This window comes from Theobroma cacao, chromosome 9, assembly GCF_053813885.1.
Source record: "Theobroma cacao isolate CCN51 chromosome 9, ASM5381388v1, whole genome shotgun sequence".
Taxonomy (NCBI): domain Eukaryota; kingdom Viridiplantae; phylum Streptophyta; class Magnoliopsida; order Malvales; family Malvaceae; genus Theobroma; species Theobroma cacao.
Window position 1 is genome coordinate 15473750 of NC_142647.1, and position 21464 is coordinate 15495213.

The 21464-nt window shown below is 33.1% G+C and overlaps 1 protein-coding gene across 4 annotated transcripts; it reads left to right on the top strand.

Moving 5' to 3' along the window:
- The first annotated feature begins 21 nt into the window (after positions 1–21).
- Positions 22–20842, top strand: NOF1 (U3 small nucleolar RNA-associated protein). Of its 4 annotated transcripts, none has more exons than XM_018127779.2 (25): positions 22–187; positions 402–512; positions 817–949; positions 2030–2103; positions 3316–3469; positions 4036–4180; positions 5115–5238; positions 6519–6619; positions 6719–6850; positions 7515–7595; positions 9168–9352; positions 9587–9659; positions 11289–11348; positions 11470–11508; positions 11615–11703; positions 11805–11869; positions 12357–12403; positions 14732–14791; positions 17096–17167; positions 19051–19080; positions 19173–19267; positions 19402–19507; positions 19687–19749; positions 19841–19912; positions 20386–20842. In XM_018127779.2, the coding sequence occupies exons 1-25, from the start codon at positions 160–162 to the stop codon at positions 20458–20460; spliced, it is 2214 nt and encodes a 737-aa protein (XP_017983268.2). In that variant the 5' UTR covers positions 22–159; the 3' UTR covers positions 20461–20842. The 4 variants fall into 4 exon arrangements, with proteins under 4 accessions (XP_017983268.2, XP_007014328.2, XP_088666111.1 ...); XM_007014266.3 differs by having other exon boundaries at positions 405–512; XM_088809985.1 differs by having other exon boundaries at positions 22–184.
- The last annotated feature ends 622 nt before the right edge of the window (positions 20843–21464 follow it).

Below are 21464 nucleotides of genomic sequence, written 5' to 3' on the forward strand. Positions count from 1 at the left end.
CTATTCTTTTTTAAACCACTAAATAGACTTTAATACCCTCCGTCCCTCCAGTCTAAAGCCCCAACTCTGTAGGGTTTATCTGTGGCTTTGAGTTGGAGAAACTTTGTCCGAGTCTCCGAAGGAGAAAAGCTAACCAAAGCGACTATTAAAAGCATTATCATGGGAAAACAATTCGGTGCAAAACGTGGTACTCTCTTCTTTCCTCGCCATCCCTTTCTCTTTTCATTCTTCTTTTCCTTTTATATATAAAATATATTTCTGGAGTTATATAATGCAAACGAGCTGCTAGATTTTGGGAATGTCTGTTATAATTTTGTTCTGCTACATTGCATTATAAGAATCGTTCTATTTTCTTTCTTTTATTATTTTGTAAAAAAAAATATGTGTTTTCCTTTTATAAGCAGGATTGAAAAGGCACAGGACAACGGATAAGTTTGAGAGAAGTGCAGTGGCAAGAAACAGAAAGCGTGTCAAACATGAGGTTACTCGTAGCTCCTCGCCTACTTTGCCAGGCATGTTGAACTTTTGGCCCCTCTATATGCATAGTTTTGTTTAATTTTATCTTTCCTTGACTATTTCTTGTATTCAAATTGATTGATAACAGAATTTTCATTAGAATTACTTGTCAAAAATCATGTTTTTTAGTTTCAGTTTGATCATTACAGTGCATCAGTTTCTGAATTTTTGATCTGATATTTAGACTTAGGGACTTTCGCCTCTCGAGTTCATGCCCTGTTGATGAAAAATAGTGATTTTTACCATCCAGCCTGTTCATTGGAATTAATATTCTAAATTTCATTTAATTAATGAATTCAGCGGAATCATCTGGGGAAGAATCTAGTGGTGGTGCTTATGAGGAAATGAGTTATAAGGAGCCAACAATGTATGATAAGTTGTTGACAAAACTCAGGTCAAGTAACAAATCTGTTGTTGATGCCTATCAAAGGAGGTATTTTTGTTGTTCACTTTTATAGTTAAGCAGAGAGTTCATGTTGATTTTGGATTCTTAAACTATCGTGCTATTTATGATCTATTTCTTTCTGCAAGCTCACTTGAAATTGGACCTTTGTAGGCATTACTGATACCAATTGCATGATGCATTTTAGTATTGTTATGTTTCTTGGTCTTTGTATCAAACTGATTACATAGTTGAGCACGATTGTTCTATTTATTTATTTTTTTTGTTTTTCTAAACTAGATTTTCCTCCCACATGAAATTGGTATGTAAATTATGTAATCAGTCAATTATGAAACATAAAGCTCAAATAAATTAATAAATTCAAACATTTACTAAACCCTTCCTTTGGAAAATGTTTACATTAAATTAAGAAAATTGAAAACCATACAACTAATTGATATAAACTTTCAACCACTTGGAACTTGAAAATTTTGGTTGGTAGAAAATCCGATATGAGGTAATTATTCTTACTAAATGTGATGCGATAAAATAATATATTTTATGCATACTGACATGAAAATGAGAAATTACGTCAAACTTTTTTAACTATATTTTGTTAGTATGAAAGTGCAATACACTGAAACATTGTAAAGAATCTATGAATAACTTGTTTTTGTAGGACACAATGAAATTTCAACTATACCTAAACACTAACTAAAAAATTCTTTTGTGAAAATTAGCAGCCCGAAATCATTTTGTTACGAATATAATATATGTAAGTCAAAGTATATGAAATGACATACACGTTTGGTTAGATAGAGATTATTGTTCTTTTTTATGTAAGGATTACTGTTATTTTAATTATAATCAAATAAAATGACATAGCTGAGATTTAAGTATTTTCCTCAAAAAAGTTTCATATCCCTTAAGCTCCTTTTATATAGATTATGGATATATTTGTTTAGTCATCCCTTGGTGGACTATATACAATTTGTTGATAATATCTTTTTCTTTTATACACACAAACACACATATTATATGTCAAGAAAAGGAAAAAAAAAAAAGAAATTTATGATTCATGTGAGGAAATGAAGCCTAATAGTTTATTATATTATTCTGTTATGAACAAAGACAAGTTGCAGAAGATGATGAAACTGATGGCACTGAATCATTTAGCATATCAGAGCAGGAGAATAGTGATGAGGGTAAGAAACATCTTACTATTTCTTCATACAATTAATATAAGTCTATAGTTTTTAACCTAATTGAGTGCAAGTATGTTCTGCCCCTTTCTGTATTGCTAATTTTTACACTTTGAACAACCTTTCATGCTAGCTTGGTGGTTTTATGACTGCTGTTTTGGGTTTTGGTTCAATTATTTTTGGGCTATGTATGATAAGAATTTAGGTGCATGCTACCTTGCTCCTTTAGGTGATGCCCACTATCGTTTCAGGGATAGAGGCATGTTGGAAGCAGGAGTGGGGATCCATTCCCTTTCTAAACCCTTCATCTTCCTGCTTCCAAGGTAGACTTGTTAAATTAGCAATCTCATAGGAATGGTGGTCTTGGCCAAAAGAAAAATCAATATTATCTGTGAAGATTTGACTGATACGGTAGCCTCCTATTAAAAAGAAAAAAAAGGAAACAAAGGGAAGTCTAGAGTTTGTGAACGATATCAAATGATGATCTAAGAATGAATATATATGGAAGACTATCTGTATTTATCAGATTAAGAATGACTATAGTGCTATAAGTTTGCAAGTCTGGCATGATGCCTTGGATATCATCTTTGCAGGAAGTTCTTCACAAGGGAACCGCATTGTTAATACCATAGTAAAAATCATATAAGAAGACTTCTAAGTAGCACCAAGTGCAAGTGAATCGATCAATTTGTCAGCATTAGTTGACTGCATCAGTTATTTGATCATTAATTACTTTGCATTATAGTTGGCTTAGGTGTGCCTTATTTGTATTGTGGTCTGCAAAATTATGAGCACTTTAATTTTGCATGGAGGGAATATGGTGCAGTAGTTTAAGTGGACATCAATGCTTAAGCCCTTAAGATATATTTTGGAGCCATATATTTTTGTAAGGGGTTCTAAGAGATAGAGATAAATGGTTGAAGGACAAGATCTGATCAATGAAATGGCTAGAGTGCATGTTTAGAGGCAGAAGTCTCTTTGAGTCTTTTCGTGGATGCAATTTCTAGCCTATAAAAAAGATCACAAGGTTTAAATTTTTATGTTGGAACTTGGTATTACAAAAGATCTTCTATACTTTCTCATCAAATTAATACATTTCGTTTTCATTGATTTTCTTTCTTAAACACACATGCATATTTTTTTTATTTTAATAAACAAAGGTTTCTTCTTGCTGACCCATTTTTTTCTTTTTTCTTTTTTCTTTTTCTTACATAGAAACTGATAATGACTCACTTAGAATGCAAGAACCTGACATGGTTGGTACTGAAGAACAGACTGAAGATGCTGAAACTGAAGATGACTTGGAAGCCTCTGACACAGATCAAGATGATGACTTGAGTGTCTGTGGTCCATCAGCTGTTGCCGCCAGGTCTGATTGAATGCTGTGACATTTTTTGTAATTTCAAGTAGTTTCTATCTTCTTAAAGTTGTTGGTTGTATGAATTAGAATTGACCACTTAAATTTAATTTCAAGAGGACTTAAAGGAAAGTAGTAAATATGTAGACTTGTTAACTCAGGCTTGATCAGTGCTTTTATCTGTTACCTTGTGACTTGCTGTGAAAATACGCTTGTGGTATGTTGTGAGAAGTTTAACTTGAGAAAAAGGTCCTTTCATTGAGTAGAATAAACTATGCACTTAGTAACCAATTTTCATCTAAATGACTTGCATTTTATTTGTAGAGGGATTTAGTTTAAGTATGTGAAGCACAATATAATACATATAGTACCCTTTTGAACTTTCAAAAGCTTGCTTTCCAGATTGTATGAGTATTAGTTTTTATTTTTGGAGCAATCAATATTCTTGACTTTTATAAATTAATGCATAGAGAGTTTTGACTCTTTATGTGAAGTTTATAATGATGTTTGGCATGCCATCATTTGTGATTATTTATGGGGTTGTCATTTTGAAGTTTGTGTATCATTTCTTTTTGCAGTTCATTTAGTAAACATGTTGAGTACAACTTGTCAAAAACGGAGGCTGAAGATTTGTCAAAGAAGAAATGGAAGTATACATGGGAGGTGTCTGCTGCTGACGTATCGAATTGCAAGTGGGTAGGAACAGGAGAGTGTTTTCTAAAGGTATGTCTGGTTGATATAACTTTTTGCTTTCTAATATTGTTTAACCAACCATCTAGCAGAATAATCTGCTTACCATGATTGGTTATTATTAAGTTGTGACAGTTTCATCTACCCTCCCTATACTTAAGTTTAATATCTGAGCTTTCTTGATTTGAGGCCCACAGGTTAGCGTGTCTTGTCTCTGCTGGTCCCGCCTTTAATTTGCCTTGTTTTTCGTAGATTACTTGGCTTATTTTAGGAAGACTTCTTTGCATTAGGAACTCTGTAATGAAGTTGGGGTATAGACTGCTTTTTATGGCTTTAAAATTTTGAAAGACAAGAAGGAAAAAGAAGCAAGAAGAAAACAGCATGATTTTCTGTAGACTGGGTTCTGAGATGCTGCTGGATGTTGATGTAGTTTCATGCTGAAATTTTAAATTGGTTTTGTTCCTGTTTCAGTTCAAATATAGGACTGCATCTATCATGCTTGGGATGAAAGGCATTGAATATTACTTTAAAGTGACTACTATAGTAATTTGAATCTTACTGTTTATTACAGTAATTGTCTTTGTTCTGTTTACATTTTGGAGATAAGAGGATGTCAGTGATGAGACCTTGAGCAGTGAATCCTAAACTCATTAGACAAAATGTTGTTCTTTGAACCCATAAAAGCAGCCCTTTCTCCTTGGCTGCTTCATGCTGAAGGTTTATTCCAGCAGCTCATAGAAGGAAGATGCAAAATTTGTTCTTCTAGTCCTGCTAATTATTAGGTTGCTTCAGCTACTAGAGGCAATGTTCTGGGTCAAAGCTGAATCCTATCTAAAGTAGAATATACTCATTTTTTTTCCATTTTTTCTTTTTTTTGAAGTACATCTTAGAGCATGCTGTATGATTAAAGAATTTGATTCTGCATTTTCACCTTTTGTTTTAATCTATTTCAACATTTATTTTGCAGGATGCTGACATGAATTCCAATTATGGTCTCAAGCAAAAGTTGTATAAACACTGGTTGGATGTCTACAAGACATCTGGAGGAAATGACTTCCATTCGTCTAGGCTGAGATGGTTCTTCTCTCTTTGTAAGTCCTCTTCATATGGTCGTCCATTGCTAATTGATTTCATAGCTGAGAGAATCAGCAGTATTACTTGTTACTGTTCTTATTTGGATTTTTTTAGTAACTCTTCTTTGTAGTCTTCATTCTTCAACATGCATCTATTATGAGTGAGATTTGTTCTTGACCACATATGTCTTATTGAAAAAATGGTGTTATGATAATAGTTATACTTGGGGATCAAGTTTTCAATAATCTTTGACACATATCGTAGTAGCATGTAGACATTTAAATTATAGAGCTCTTGCTGCTTTGTTGCTTTGATTATTGTAATTTTTCTCCTATTGTGAATGATAACCCTTTTTAAGGTGTGAAGCCTAAAGTAGCAAATGTTGGCCCCTCTCACGTGAAGCCTTACTTAACTGTATTTAAGCTTAATTGTCTCTGAAGAGACAATATGTTATCAAATCCACTTATCCTATTGTTAGAGATTAGGAGTATACACATCAATAGAGGGCAACCTGTTTTCTTGCAAACCATCCAAGTAAATTTTAGCAAATTTTGGTTTCATTTACTTTTAGTTGAGCAGGATTGATTCTCATACTGTTGTTATTGGGTATATAGATGATTTATGCATGACCAATGACCTTGGAAAATGCAAATAGTTATGCAAGTTTAAATTTGACTTTAGGTGAGAAGGGTGGTGTAATGATAATGAAAATGATAATGTTATTAGGCAGAACTTTATATCATACTTTACAAATAGTAAAACGTGCATAAATATATGAATAAATATATCCCAATGTTTGATTTGAATTTCCAACCTTTACTATGAATATCTGTCATCTTTTCCCCGATTAATATTGCTATTTTTATATTTGTTGATATATATTTCGGTATGCCCACATTTTGGAGGTCGCAATATTTCCATTGATATAGATATTTAACATTTTGGTCTCAAAAGAAGTAATTTATCACCTAATAGCCAAGGTAATCTGCTGTATTACAGATTTTTTACATGATGTACCATTATTAAAGTAAAAAAAAAAAAATAAGCATTTCATCTTTGGAGACGGTTGCTTGATTTTATTCAAAATTTACTTTACTGTTCTGGTATATTGTACGACTAGTTTTTGTGCATTTATACTTTTATTAATTTGTCCTTAATGTTGTTGAGTCTTAGTTTCAATCAGAAAAAGTTGTGTGTCGTTTGGTATTGATTAATTACATATTTTTGTTTGATTTTAAGGTGCATCTGGTATTTATGTTTTGGTTATGTGAGTGATACTGTGACTGGTTGTCCTCAGGCGACAGTTATCGCGATATATTGCACTGTGAGAAGAAACCTTTCTATCACAAAGGCCTCGAAGAAGACTCAAATATCATGGATGCCTATATTATGCATTCTGTGTGTACTTGTCTTGCCCTTTGCTGCTGTGTGATTGCTTTTACGCTTTATGTTAGATTTTTGAGTAAGTTTGCAATGATAAAATAATATATCATGCAGCTCAATCACATTTTCAGAACTAGAGATCTTGTGAGAAAGAATGATGGAAAAATCAGCAAGCATCAAGAGAGTACAAAGGAGGAGATACTTCCAGGTGATAGTTTCCTTGATCAAGGGTTTACTCGTCCTAAGGTATTGGCCAGCATCTGATTGATGAAGATAAAATTTTTTTGTCAAAAAATTGGCAAATTGGCCAGCATATGATTGATAAGGTCTTGCAAGATGTTTATCTATTTATCCTAAGCATGACATTGGGCATATATGTATACCAGAACATAAGTTCTGGAGAAAGGGAAACTCATTCCAAATTTATCCCATGTGAGGCTGACTAACATTCATCTTAGACCTTGGCAACTGCTTATTATAATAAATTAAGACTAAGTGGCTGTGCAACTCATGGGAAGAAAGTCAATCTGAAATTGTGGAAATAAAATTAACCTCCAAAAAATGCAGAGACCAAAACTAGTTTTGTTGATTTGGATCATAGTTTTCTAAATAATTAATCTTAATCAATGGCTAACCAGCATAATTCCTGATATTTAATGTGTTTTATGTTCTCTGGACCAATAGTTGACACGCTCCTTTTTGTTTTTTGGAACTGTTTTCTGTGATGATTTATGTTTTATATGACTAGCATGTGAAATGCGACACTGTTTACATGGCTGTGATTTTGTTCTGCAGGAGCCTGCCTGACAGAACTTTTCAAAATTTGTCTTCAATATCATCTAATCTGTTTCTGCTCAACAAAACACTTGGTTGTGCTTAATCTGTCAGATTTGTTTATTTAATGATGCAGGTTCTGATTTTATTGCCACTGAGAAGCACTGCACTTCGTGTCATTGAGAGGTTAATAAAACTAACCCCTGCAACTTCAAAGGTACTTATTTCTTGGATTAGCTCTTTGCAAGTCATTCTTTATTGACAGTATAGAGATCCTCTGAATATCTATGTAATATGAATTAGTAGAGCCAGAACTAGCTCGTTACACTTTGCTTTAACTGACAACTTGATTTGCATGCATTGATTTAGCTGATTTATCTCCCTTGATAAGTCTCTAGAAGTCAAGATCTGTCTCCTGTGATAAGTTTTAAGCCAATAAAACCTGGTGGTTTGCCTTGGTATAATTAAGACATAAGTGTCAGATATTTTATGGGATGAATTACCATTTAAATTCCAAGTTTTGAACCTTTCTTTCAGACTTAAATATTCCAAAATTCTCTTGTCAGAAAAAAAAAAGAAGCGTAAAATACACCTATCTCCCTAAGTTTTGCCTATAATTCCACTTTGGTCCATTAGTATTTGACATAGACAGTCTGTCCCAAAAGAATATCTTTCGTTGGACACATAAATCTTGTCGTTAGTCAGCCGTTAGTGTTTTCATTACTTTAATGATGTGGCAGCATTTTTAGGACAATTTTGCCCTTCCTTCATCTCTAAACCAACCAGTAGCTAAAACTCTCTCTAAATCCAAATTTCATTGCTGAAATGCTCCAGATTTGTTGTTGATATTTGGCACTGCGACTCAAAATCAACTTGTGAAGAGAAACTATAAACCCATGTTTGGATTTTTGGTGGGTGATTCAAAGTGAGGTTGAAAGGTGGGAAGAGAAAATGAAGGTTGAGTTGTTGAGTTGATTTTACTTATTTGTTTATGGGTTTAGAAACCTCAAACCCATGTTTGATCTAAGTTTTGAGTTTCAAAGCTTGTTGTGAGAACTCGACATTTTTTACTTGTGAGATTTGAAGGTGTTTGATAAAATTCCCCGAAGAGCTATTGACACAATACTGTTCATATTTTTTATGCAATGGGCATTTTAGACATTTCATGTTTGCCGTTAATGCTGTTTACATATTTGGGCAGACATTGTCTATTTCGAATACTAATGGACCCACGTGTAATTATGGGCAAAACATAGGGAGGTAGGGGTATTTTACTCAGAAAAGAAATCTAGAATGCGTGATTAAGCTTAATCACTTGCTTGCTCATCCCTCTTATGTTATAGTTTGTCAAGCAATGGAAACGATTTTTTTACAAGGAGCACCTCCCTTCTCTTTCTCCTTGTGTAAAGAAATTCAAAATGTACTTAAAATATGTATGGTTTCTTTACTTAGATATGCTTCACATAGCTTTTGTACACCTATTTGTGAATTTGGTTTTATTAATAAGTACATTATATCCTATTAAAGCAACAACCAAACTTAGTACTATTAAGTGAAACTTATGACCTACTCTTCTTCAGCAACAATGCAGGCACTCATTATTTTATAACTGGTCTTGCAAGCCTGTTTTCTGTAAATATCTGTATGAGTACTTTGGTGATTCATACTTTATTAATGTTTGCAATCAGTTCTTGCATATAAAAGTCGCTGTTTAATTTGGTTGTTAATTAAATAAAGGAGAGTTTTTGAAGGTTTTATTGTCCATATTTATAATATTTATTCTTTCCAGGTTAATGTGGAGCACATTGACCGTTTCTATCAAGACTTTGGATCAGAAGAGGTTGAAGGTGATGAGGAAATGGAGGAGCAATCAAAGAATGCTAAGCCTCAGAAGCCTTCCAAACCTTCTGATCATCAATCACTTTTTAAGGGCGACACAAGGGATGACTTCATGATAGGCATTAAATTTACTAGGTAAAGTACTATGAATGACCAGTGGTCCACAAGATTAAGAAGTTTTCTTGTATATTTTTTAGAAACTATCTGATTATTATATTTAGTTATGGATTTTATCAAGTTAACTTCTATTTTAATCTTTTCTCCCAGACTTGCTAAGCAGTTTTAATGTTAATATTACTATTATTATTATTATTATTATTGGTGTCCTCTAATCTCATTATTTTTTTTTAATATTTTATCTCCCTGCAGGAAGACCATAAAGTTATATGGTGATTTCTATTCCTCAGACATTATTGTTGCTTCTCCTCTAGAATTAATGACAGTAAGCATTAAGCCTTCTTTAAACTTTGTTGAGCCTTTGTATTCTGATTAGACTCGTGTAAAATATAAATATAGTTCTCTTCACTCCTCAGGTTACTGTACAAAGCAAATATTGAAGAAACAATAATATTGTCTGCTTGCAATTATTGTATAAGACTCTCACCAGATACTTTATTTTCAATTGATGAAATTAAATGTATGACTTGATGCATGACACCAACTCACTAACCTTAAGTTATCTGGCAGAAAAAGTGTAGTCTATGCTTACAGATATAGAAAGAAAAATGAAATAGCAAGAGGAAGAGGAAGAAGAATATGAACTAACAACTGCAAGAAGTGGTCTTTTATTTTACTGGCTCTAGATTCTTTTCTATCCAAGTTACATCAGGAAGACAGTTTGATAAATTTTATATGAAATTCAAGCTTTTTATATGTTACTAAGGTCTATGTTATGAAACAATCTTAGTTTTATCGGCTAACTACTTGTATCATATCACAAAGAGGATGTGAAGGATCAACAGTGAGGAATATCAATCATATTCAGCCTAGACTTATCTCCCAGCTTTTGAAGAAGTTCAAGATACATGTTGCTCCTCTTCCTTCCCCTCCCCCCCCTCTTAGTTTCAATTATCTCAAGGACCAAATTTTTAGTGAGCATGATTGCTATCTGACATGTAGGAAAAGGCTTAGTTTGTTGTTATTGTTGTACAGTTATCTCAAGGTGTTGATTATGTTTAATTCAATAAGTTGATTTTCTATCCAGATTGTGAACCAAGGCTTTTCTGTTGATCATAAACCATGAATAAAACACAATCACCTTCCATTTCTGAGACATTGGTCTTTGTTAATATGAGTTGGCCTATGAAAAACTCTTCTTAGTCCAAGGCATTTGCCGCTTTGTAAATACATTCATATTTATAAATTATGATCTAGGAAAAAGAGAGAGAGAGAGGGAGGGGGGGTGGGAGATGGGTTCTTTTGTTTTCTACTGTTCTTCCCTTTAATTCAATATTGGAAAGAGCTCTTCTACAGATTGTTAAGAACCTTGCACAGTCTAAAACTTGACCATAACTACGGCCTTTTCTGTTTTTTTTAATAAGTGGGCTATACAATGGAAGGTAGCCCTCTCCCATCCCATTACCCCAATCCCTAGTGAAGATGAGAATTTATGCAGGACAACCACCTATGGATGTTGCTAGCTGAGTTAGCTAGCAACTGTTGCTATGGCCAATTTAACCACAAATAATTTGTCTTGGTTAATAGTTAACATCACTTGTTCAAAATTTGACATTGTCAAGTCAGGCAACCTACTTTGACATAGAGGGAAATTACATATAGTATATATTTTCTCATTTACATTCACTAAGTCACCCAACATAATCAAGATACAAAACTAGAATAAAAGCGAATGAACTTAAAGTAAGAGAAAGCTGCAGTGTTTCCTGTAAAATTTATATTACTGTATCATCTCTTTTTAGATATGTAATGTTATATTTATTGATCTAAACGCCTCAATGTTGCTTTCCTCATACTATTCATTTTTCAGTTTGATTTGAAGCACATCGACCATTGCATGCATAAATGCATATCATTTTAAAACACTCAGTTGATGACATTTAATTTTTGCTAGAAATTTGGGAAGGCGGCAAAAAATAAGGACTCAGACACTGACTATTTGTCTTCTATAGAGGTAGTTTTTCGTGCATAGTAATCTACTTTTTGGAGTGTGCATTTCTTCATTTATGGGTGCATCCCTATTTTTTATTGAACTTAAACGACGAGAAAATGAGCATGTTTTATTGTATGAACAGGTTGTTATTATTGATCATGCGGATGTAATATCATTACAGGTACTTTGCATGATCAAATTTATCTTTTTGGGTCCTTTTTTTTCCTTTTTATTATATTGAGTAGAATGCCTAACTTTTCCCCCCTTTCTTAATGAATGAAATCTAGAATTGGAGTTTTCTGACTTCTGTTGTTGAGCGTCTGAACCATATACCATCCAAGCAGCATGGAACTAATGTTATGCGCATTAGACAGTGGCATGTTTCAAGAAATTTCTCAAGTTGATATTTTCTATCTTCTTTTTTTCCTCTTTCTATATGGAAATAATTTGACTCCTATAAGTTGTTTTCTTCTTTAGGTATTTGGATGGATTTGCCAGATTTTATCGGCAGACGATTATTTTAGGTTATTATTTAAATCCAGGTAATGGAGTTTCTGCTTTTGATGAACTATTTCTATGTTTGTAATTACTTGCTACAGTGCAAAGCTAGCATTTGTCAGCTCCAGTGCATTTACCTTCTCCCATCTTCTTTCTTTACTCCCCTGTTGAACTGTGTAACTGAGTGTAGAAAGCTTGTAGCCTAGTAGCTTGCCTGATCCAAGAATTTAATTTCAGTCATGCAGGCATAGTTTTTTATCATTTTTGGAATTCCAGAATGACTTTTACTAATACTAATCTTTCACAAAGGTATCAGTCTGTCATGTATTAGGCTAGACTTGAATTAAGAATTTTTAAAATCATATACCTTCATGTTATTGTGCCTATGCTTTTGTAATTAATTTTGTGTGGTTAAGTACATCAGTGATGTGTGTAAAAATTTAAAATGAAAAATAAGCCCCTTGAGTGTCTCTTGATGCATATGGCTATTGCACAAATATTGCTAATCTCTTCGACACATTCTTATTCCAGACATGAATGCTCTTTTCAATCACCAGTGTGTTAACTATCAAGGAAAGGTATGACCATCTCGTTTTGTTCTTTTTCTATATATCTCACATTACTCAGAGGGAAATATTGTTTGGGTTGCTTTTGGAAATTTGAGAATTTGGATTATAATATAAATTGTGTAATAAAACTCATGTAAACTTGACTTTCAGGATTATTTCTAATTCATGGAATTGTTGCATCTTCATTTAGTGGTAAATTTGTGAATTTTAAATCCATCTTCTCCTACCTATATGTATATATTGAATCTTAACTAGTTTTTATGTAGTGTGTGCATTTCATCCTCACAATATATATAACAAGCCAAATCCAAATCCACTCTCTCTAATGCATGTTCCCAAACGTAGCATTAAAGTATTTCTACACTTTGTTGCATAGGCATTTCTATGTCTCTGCAAGCCTTAAGAAATAAGAATTATATCTTTGTTTGAATGGTTACAGAGCAAAGAATAGGAAAGCAAATGTTGTTGATTTCTCATAGTGGATGTATAGTTAACAAGTAATATAGAAATGAAGTAGAGTATCGTTCTTACAGAGAATTGTTTAATTCTTACTATTAACTACTAAAATTATAACACCTTAATTTTATCCAAACAATTAAAATAGAAAAGAAAAATTAAAACTAATAAACTGAAACTACAATTAAATAGTAAATAAAACTCACTTGGCTACTAGACCTAAGATTATGATATCCCTCAATACTTCATTTGATTATTGTTTCGCTTTCTTAACTCAATTTAATGGATTAAGTTGTTAACCTAGAGTCCTAAATTATTTACAAGTCACTGTCGAGTTTCTCATAAAAATACCTCTCCTAATTAATTTATTATATGTTTATGCAAATTAAATTGAAGAAAGATTCATTAAATTTGTGCTCTAATCCTGGTTACGTATAGTTTATAGGTGTATGTCTAATCTATATGAAAATCAAATCACCTAATGAACCAAGTGTATTCGATCATACGCTATTCTATTCAAGGTCTACTTAAATCTCTTTCGTCAAAGTTTAACTTAGGTTTTCAATTCAATCTAATTGGTGGTCAGTCAACTAGAAGCATTAAGAACAGAATAAAATAAACAACTTAAATCTATCAAACATAAGTAAAAGAGAGGTAAATAATTAAGACTACATATTAAGTTTAATTATAATCTTAGATTAACAATTTATCAAGTCGCATATTTTTATCCAATAAAATTTAAATATTAAAAACAAAACCAAGAAAATAAGAGAATAAAAAAAATATAAAAAAACTCAAGAATTGTATTCTTGATCTCCAAATCTCCTTGAATCTTGTAAATTTTTCTTAACTTCAATGACTCTGTGGCTTGACTCTCAGTTGTTAATCTGGTGTTTCTTCGTTCTTTTTAAGTCCCCCGAAAGGTTGTTTTTATAGGCTTTGAAGTTAGGCTAAGTTGGTTAGAGAAAGAAGTCAATTTTAGTTGGAATTTCCTCACCGGGCTACCTGAGTTGCAACTTTACCCAATTAATTAATAGAAATTGTAATTGCTCTAGGACTGCTACAGTATGTCAACTTCGACAAGATTTTTGACCATCTTACAAGCCGAATTGGGTGAAGTGGTAAACGTGAAAGTTGTAGCTTTTTCTCTTATCTTTCCAATGATCGAAGAATCACTTCATTTGGAGCTCTGTAGAGAGAGTTATGGCTAAAATATTGAAACAAGTGCATTAGAAGTCTGTACCTTGAAATTGTTCTCCTTTTTCCATTAAAATTCTTCTTTCATCAAACACTTACAAAAACACAAATAAATTAATAACAATCTATCTTAGTCACATTAACACCAAATTAAGCATAAAATTAACTAAGATTAGATTGACTCACCTACAATAACTAATTTAAAATAATTAAATAAAATCTACTAATTTTTATACATTACTACGAGAATTAGGCTAAATTACTATCAAAATTAAGCTCAAATAACTCTTATATCATAGAGTTATCAGCAAACTTTTGTTTTGTTTGTTTTATTTGATAGGGAGAGAGAGAATGCATGAGATGATTAAAGAGTAGAACTTTGCTCATTAGTTTACCTAGCTATTCTACATACCCTCCTTTCTAAACATTCTTTTAACCCTTTAGTTGGCCAACTGATTAGAATGTGTGTGCACAAGGCTTTTGCATATTGTTGCTATGACCTTTAAATGGGGGAAAAGATAAAGAACTTGAAAGTAATTGCAGTTTCTTAAACTTTGTTGGAAATAGAAAACCCACTATTGGGGCTCTAATCTATAAGCTCTAGCTTTAGAACCATTTAGCAAACAAAAATGAAAAAGGAAAAAGAAATGCTACGAAGTAATAGTTAATTACTTGTCTCTACAGGTGAAGTCAGTGCGTGAGCATAATGGTGTTCTTCCTAAAGTTTTATCCCAAGCGCGGCAGGTAAGCCTGGCTAGATTTGCATTTTTATTAGATCACACATTTTCTTATGCTCTGCCTTGTTCAGATGCCATTAACATACTTTCTTGGGCAATGTCCTCAATGGATGTTGACCTTCCAAGCAAAATGTAAATTGAGATTTTAATATACTACTCATTTATGTCCTCATTTGATGCATGTACTAGGATACGCCACATGCAGTTGCTATGTTATATTAGTTGATAAGAGAAGAATTTTTTATTTTTGTTGTATACTATTATTCATTTTTTTTATTTTCTTTTAACTGATTTTACCTTTGGTGAGTATATTTAGCGATTAAATAACAGGAAAAGAGGGTAAAACTTTTAGGAGTGATAGTAAATAAACATCATTTTGGTGATAGCCTTTAAGGCAAGAATGTAATTGCCTAGGGAAGGATACAGCCTTTGAAGAACCTGTATACTTGTATTATTTAGGTTATTTTCATGTACATGACAATGTAATTTTTGCAAATCCTGCACCCTATAGTTAATTAGTTATGTTGCTGTCATTTTTATATTACCCTAGGAGTTTTGTTGAAGGTATGACATAGGTCAGGTGGCCCACAACCTAATATATTAGATGACAATGGGCAAGATGCAGATAGAGTTGTGTCGGGATGCATGTCCCAGGGGACATCATACCAGCATGGTACCCCCACAAATGGGCCTACGTGGCACAACCTTTTTTAGAGGCTGGCCTGACCCAAGTTGACTCGTTGTGAGGGTATTTTGGTCAAAGAAATAAAATGCTAGTTTATAGTGGGTATTTTGGTCAAAGGGATTGAAGTAATACTTCCAAAGAAAACTAATTTACTGGGTACTAGGTTTGTGCTTGGGGCTTTGTCTTTGGACAATGAAATTCAGGAAATTGATTCTGATTCAGTACACCCTGTGACAAACAAGCATTTTCTACCTTGCTAAAGCCAGTAAACTTCACCAATTTCCTCCAAAAGCTACATAAGCATTATTCTCAACTTGCCCATTCCAGAATGCATGAGTCTTATTACAGACTTGTCTAATCTGGATGGTTGATCATGGTGTACTGGAGACACACAAAATGAACCAAAAATGGCTGTTGGAGCAGGACAGAAAGCAGTATTGCTGTTGCACTCTTGCACCCTTCAATTGCCACCCACCCACTTGTTTTCAATGAACTAATAGGATAAGTGATTGATAATGTTGTCTTTAATTTTGAATTAAGAATTAAATTTAATATTATTTAAATTTGCAATCAGATTTTTTTGGCTTTGAATATTCCATGAATGAGAGTAGAACAGTAACTTACAACTGGTCATTGGAAGCAAATAACATAGATGTTATTTCTTATATTCTTATAAAGCATTTAAAGCCTTCTCTTGTTGTTTGTTCCTTGTGGCTAGAAAACTTATACTCTTTCGGTACTGGAAATGCATCTCAATCAATTAGGTTTAAGCAATATTATTAAATAAGGGCTTGTTATCCAATTCTTTTTTTTATCTTTTTATTACTCTAAAATTTGTGTGCAAGTATAAGAATTATTTGTTTCCGTATCAAAATCTACCAAATATCCTGAGTGGGGGATGTTACCATGAGTACCATAACCCATATAGTGACACAACAAAGCTTACCCCTTGTATTGCATGTTGATTCATACATGCCCTTGTGTCCATGCTGCAAACAAAAACGTACCACAATCTTGTAAATCTTGAGCTACATGCCTTAAAGATGGCAAGATTAAGCTAGCAGATGTCAGACTTCTAATATGATTGATCAACATGAAAGACTGTGTTGTCTGCCTCACACTTAGAAGAGGTGCCACTTTGAACCCTTTTGACACCTCTTCTTGTTTAGGTTAGAACCTAGGATTTAAAAAAGGATCCCATTTGTTGTTAACCAAAATGTTTAGGTTTGTTCTTCCATAATTCTCCTAGTTCTCCAATTGGGAGTTTCTCATCCGCTATTTCTATTTCATTTTTTAATTTTATTTCCATCATAAGAAACAAGACTGGACTGATACTACTTTATTCAGATTTTACATCTCCCACATATGGATCTTTGGAGCTGTTTGGTTATTAAATCAAGCACTGCCAAGTTGCAAAAATGTCCTTTTACTCTTTTTCTTTCCCCATGTAATGTGAATAATAAACAATTTCCCTTATTGTAATTGTAGGTCAGATATTGTTGTTTGTAATTGTCTTCTTATCGCCTGATATGTGAATTTAGCTCATCTATGTCACTTATGTTTCCTTGAGAGGTAGGCATTAATTTTAGGTTATCCTGATATTTTTGTGCTCTTTGACTTCGACAGATATATGAAAGATTTGATGCAGACTCAATAGCTGCGGTTGATGATGCTCGTCTTGAATATTTTGCTAAGAAGGTTCATTCTCTCCAAAGTTATTTTGTTGTTTCAATGTGTCTTCTTTTGGAAAACCTGCAAATATTTGATTGCACTCATTAATGGTGCCTAGTCATAGGAGGGTCTTGCAGCTTCTTTTGGTAAAAGTAACACTCCAACAACAAAGAAATCATGAAAATAGAATTTAAATAATGATTTTTTGCATGATCAAAAAATTAAACAATGAGATCTTATTTTATCTCCTTTCTCATTAGGAAAATATTGGAGTCCATGTTCCTAGTAAAAAACATAACAATATTTTGAAGCAGAAATCCTAAAGTTTATGTTGCCAGGCTATGGCAATTTACAGTAACTCGGTTCAGTAATAGGGTGCAAATGTAAGAAAGATCTTCCTTCACTTCCTTCACCAACTCTAATAATGACATCATAGTGTTTCTTATCCACAGGATAGAAATGTGTGAAGTAATTTTAGAGAGGTATATATGCATTGGAACAGATGTATATAATCCATTTAGTTGTTATTTATCAAGAAGCAGAATTGTTCTGACAATACCAGAAGAAAGCTAATATTTTATTGTTTTACCTTATACACATGATTATTGGTTGTTAGGATGTTAATTTTTTGGAAGCTCAACTACACGGGCACCTCAACTTCTTATCTTTGAGATGTGCCTGCATGCATTTAACTAGACACTAAGGCTCCATTTGATTGATCCTTTTGTTATTTGTCTTTTGTTTTCTACTATTCATTTTTCGTTTTTTGCTTTTTCCTTTCTAATCATTTTTTGCTGAAAAAGCAAAAAGCAAAAGCATCAACCAAATGGAGCCTAAGAAATTGAATAGGAATGCTTCCTTGATCTAATTATATAGTTGCAGCAAACTTTGAAGAAGACCATATTGATTTTTGCATAGTGTATTTACTTAAAAGTGTAGGATAGGATGTAGGGATGCATCATTAGAGGTGTCCAGGGCTGGGCAGACCACGTAAGCCTGCAAGTCTTCCACAACAATTTGGGTGGGCTTGGACATCTCTTTCTGATATATTGGGCCAGACCTGGACAAAATAAGTTAAGCTTAATAAAATCCTAGGATTGGGCCTGGACAAAGTTAAAGGCCGAAGCCCAGACTGGATAATTGAGTTTGTGTTTCTATAAATGTTTTTCATTATACATACTAGGAAGTGATGTTACTTATTTTATACTTACATTTTAAATATTCTAATAAATAAGACATATAATCGTCTGGGTTATGGGCAAGCTTGGATTTGGAATTCCAAGCCCAGCCCAACTTCTACTTTTATTCGGCCCAACTAGGTGTTGGCAAAGGCTTTTTTCGTTAAAGGGTGCAAAAGTCCTGCTTGGGAGATGGATACCTCTAATTATCATGTAGGAAACTGCACATTCTCTGAGCATCCATGGAATAAAAACTGGAGGAAGATATTTTATTTTCCTTTTCTACATTTCCTTGTTAATAAAATTAGGTTAAGTTTTGTTCAGTCTCTCATACTTATGTCCTGAATAGATTAGTAGTGTTTTGTGTAAGTTCTGCATAGCATGAATTGTATATTTTGGAGTGTGTTGTGTTTATTGGGACAAATATGCTTTTGGCTCCATCCTATGGGTGAGCGAATACTGGGTTGGGGGATCCTATATGCTCTTTGAAATTTGTATGGGATTTGTTAGAAACTCATCCACAGAGAATCATATTGTAAACTCCCTATTGGATAAGCACCCTACGAGCTTGTTGTAGTTTTCTCTTTCAGTTTGGAGGTGCCTATGTAAATACATATTCACCTCAATGAAAAGGCACCGAGAAGGATTGGGCTTGCTGTTGAAGAATACAACTTGCTTTTATCTTATCTTTGTCAAATATCAACTTATACATTGATGATTTTCCTGATCCAGGTGTTTCCTAAGATAAAAGATTCTGAACAGGTACTTGTGCTTAAGCCTTCTTTGAAAAAATGCTGTAGTTCTATTAATTTCAAAGTCTTACTATATTTTTCATTCATTGAGCTCTTTTATAGGGTGGGATTATGCTATTTGCGAGTTCTTACTTTGAATTTGTTCGACTTCGAAATTTCTTGAAGTCTCAGAATGCATCATTCTGTTTGCTCGGGGAGTAAGATACTATATTTCTACTTTCGTTCTGTGTGTTATCAGTTCATTTTATGCTGCATGCTGGTAGCCTTCTGTCTTTGTTTTAAAACTTTACTTTCCCTTACTGGTTAGTCATAAGTTTTCTCTTTTTTTTAGTTACACAGATCAGAGAGATATATCTCGCGCACGAGTTTGGTTTTTTGAAGGGAAGCGAAAGATCATGCTTTACACTGAGAGAATTCATTTTTATCGCAGATATAAGGTTCTTTAAACTGCTTTTGTCTCTGTATTCATAGCACAATGGCATTTCCTTATTTAGACACCCTACACTGGCTTTTATTTTTGTGACATCTTGTAAATTGTGATTTGAATGAATATGAAAAGTAAAATGAGTTGTGTCGATAAATGGTGTTAATGCCTCTTAATTTTCCTGGTGCCTAGATTCGTGGTATTCGAAATTTGATTATCTATTCTCTGCCAGAGAGGAAGGAGTTTTACCCTGAGGTGAGTGTGATTACCATAAACTTGATTACCCTTTTCTCTGTTGCTCAGCTTTCTTTCTAAATCTAATTAGCACATGCCTCTTTTATTCCAGATTGTCAATATGCTTGAAGGGTCAGATGACATGGCATGCACCATATTATTTTCTCTGTTTGATAAGCTACGGGTAATGTCTTACGATCTTGTTACGTAGGTTAGTCATATGCAATCCAAGCATCCCAGCGTATCTCCTCCATTGCTGGATGGCAGTGGATAGAGTTGTGATGATAGTATTGGAGGGTGATAATTGTGTAGGGGCCTTCTAGCCTTCACCTTGGTAAAAAGCAGCAGTATTTGCTGTGATAGTATTGTTTTAGTTTTTGTCGAAGATGTTTTGAGGTGGTTGAAACAGCAAATCTGCTCTGACCTTTAATTAAGCTTAATATTGCAGCAGAAACTGAGCAAAAGATTGGAAAATAATTAAGAAAGATTAGGCTGAAAACTGAAAGCATGCATATTTGGTTATTTTTTCCCTGATCATCATTGGCATGCGTGAATCTCTGTACTACAGTATTCTTGAATTGTCCGAGTTTCTTTTCCTATGTAATATTTTGTCTGCTGACATGAGTATTTGCTTTCTTCTGACTTCTGCCTTGCTAGCTTGAGAGAATCGTTGGATCTGCTCCGGCAAAAAGAATGATCAAATCAGAGAAGGGGGTCTTTGTTTTCTGCTGAAACTCAATTTTCTTCCCAGGAGATCATAGCTGGTGGCCAGGGAAGAATGATGGAAAGCAACTTCCCACAGGGAACAATGACTGTCATGAGGTTGTATGAGGATTGCTAACAAAAATTAGCAATATCATCATATGCTTATAGAAACCGTTAGTTGTTATTGTTAAAAGGCAAAGCCACCATAGATTAGTTGTTTTTTAGGCCTCAGCAGGTGATTGGAAATCTGGTTTGATTGTTGTAGTCTTGTTGAACATCTTCCTTCCTATATAGAAAATTGAACTCTTGCCTCCACAATGCTGTTTTTCCCATGAGTTTTCTCAATGTATAACTAAAAGGATGTAATGTAACTTGTATGATGGAATGCATTCTATTTGGTTGTCAGTTTTATATAGTAACTAGCAAAACTAAATGTAAAACGGAGCAATATCTTTACACATATAAACTATTAATATTATAGTGCAACTGAATTACCAATTAGCAGATTAGAATTTTAATTATGTATAATTGTGTTGTCTTGATATTTAAGTGCAAACATTAGGAAACCAAAGTAGAATATTAACTGCAAAATAGTATGCCTATGAAACGTCCAAAAAATGTACATGTATTTGTATAAAACCTTTCCCAAAAAAAAAGAAGGAAAAAAGAGCTTATTAGTTATGAAATAGTCCGGAGTTGAGTTTTAAGAGCTTGTTTGATTTAATATTTTTTTAATTTAAAACCTATTATGAAGTTTTTATAAAAAAATAATAAATTTTAAAATTAAGTTAAAATTATTTGATAGGCTGTTTGGTAAAAAAAAATATATTAGTTTTAATTTTGGTTAAAATTACCTATTCATATTATCTTCAATCTCTTAATAAATCTAAACGAAATAAATCTACTTCAAATAAAAAATTTATAAAAAATCAGAATAACTCTGAAACTTGTATAGCAATTATAGTATTAAAATTTTTGGTGAAAAGAGCAAATCTTTAAGTAGTATTTCGATGAAACTTTGAATTTTGGAT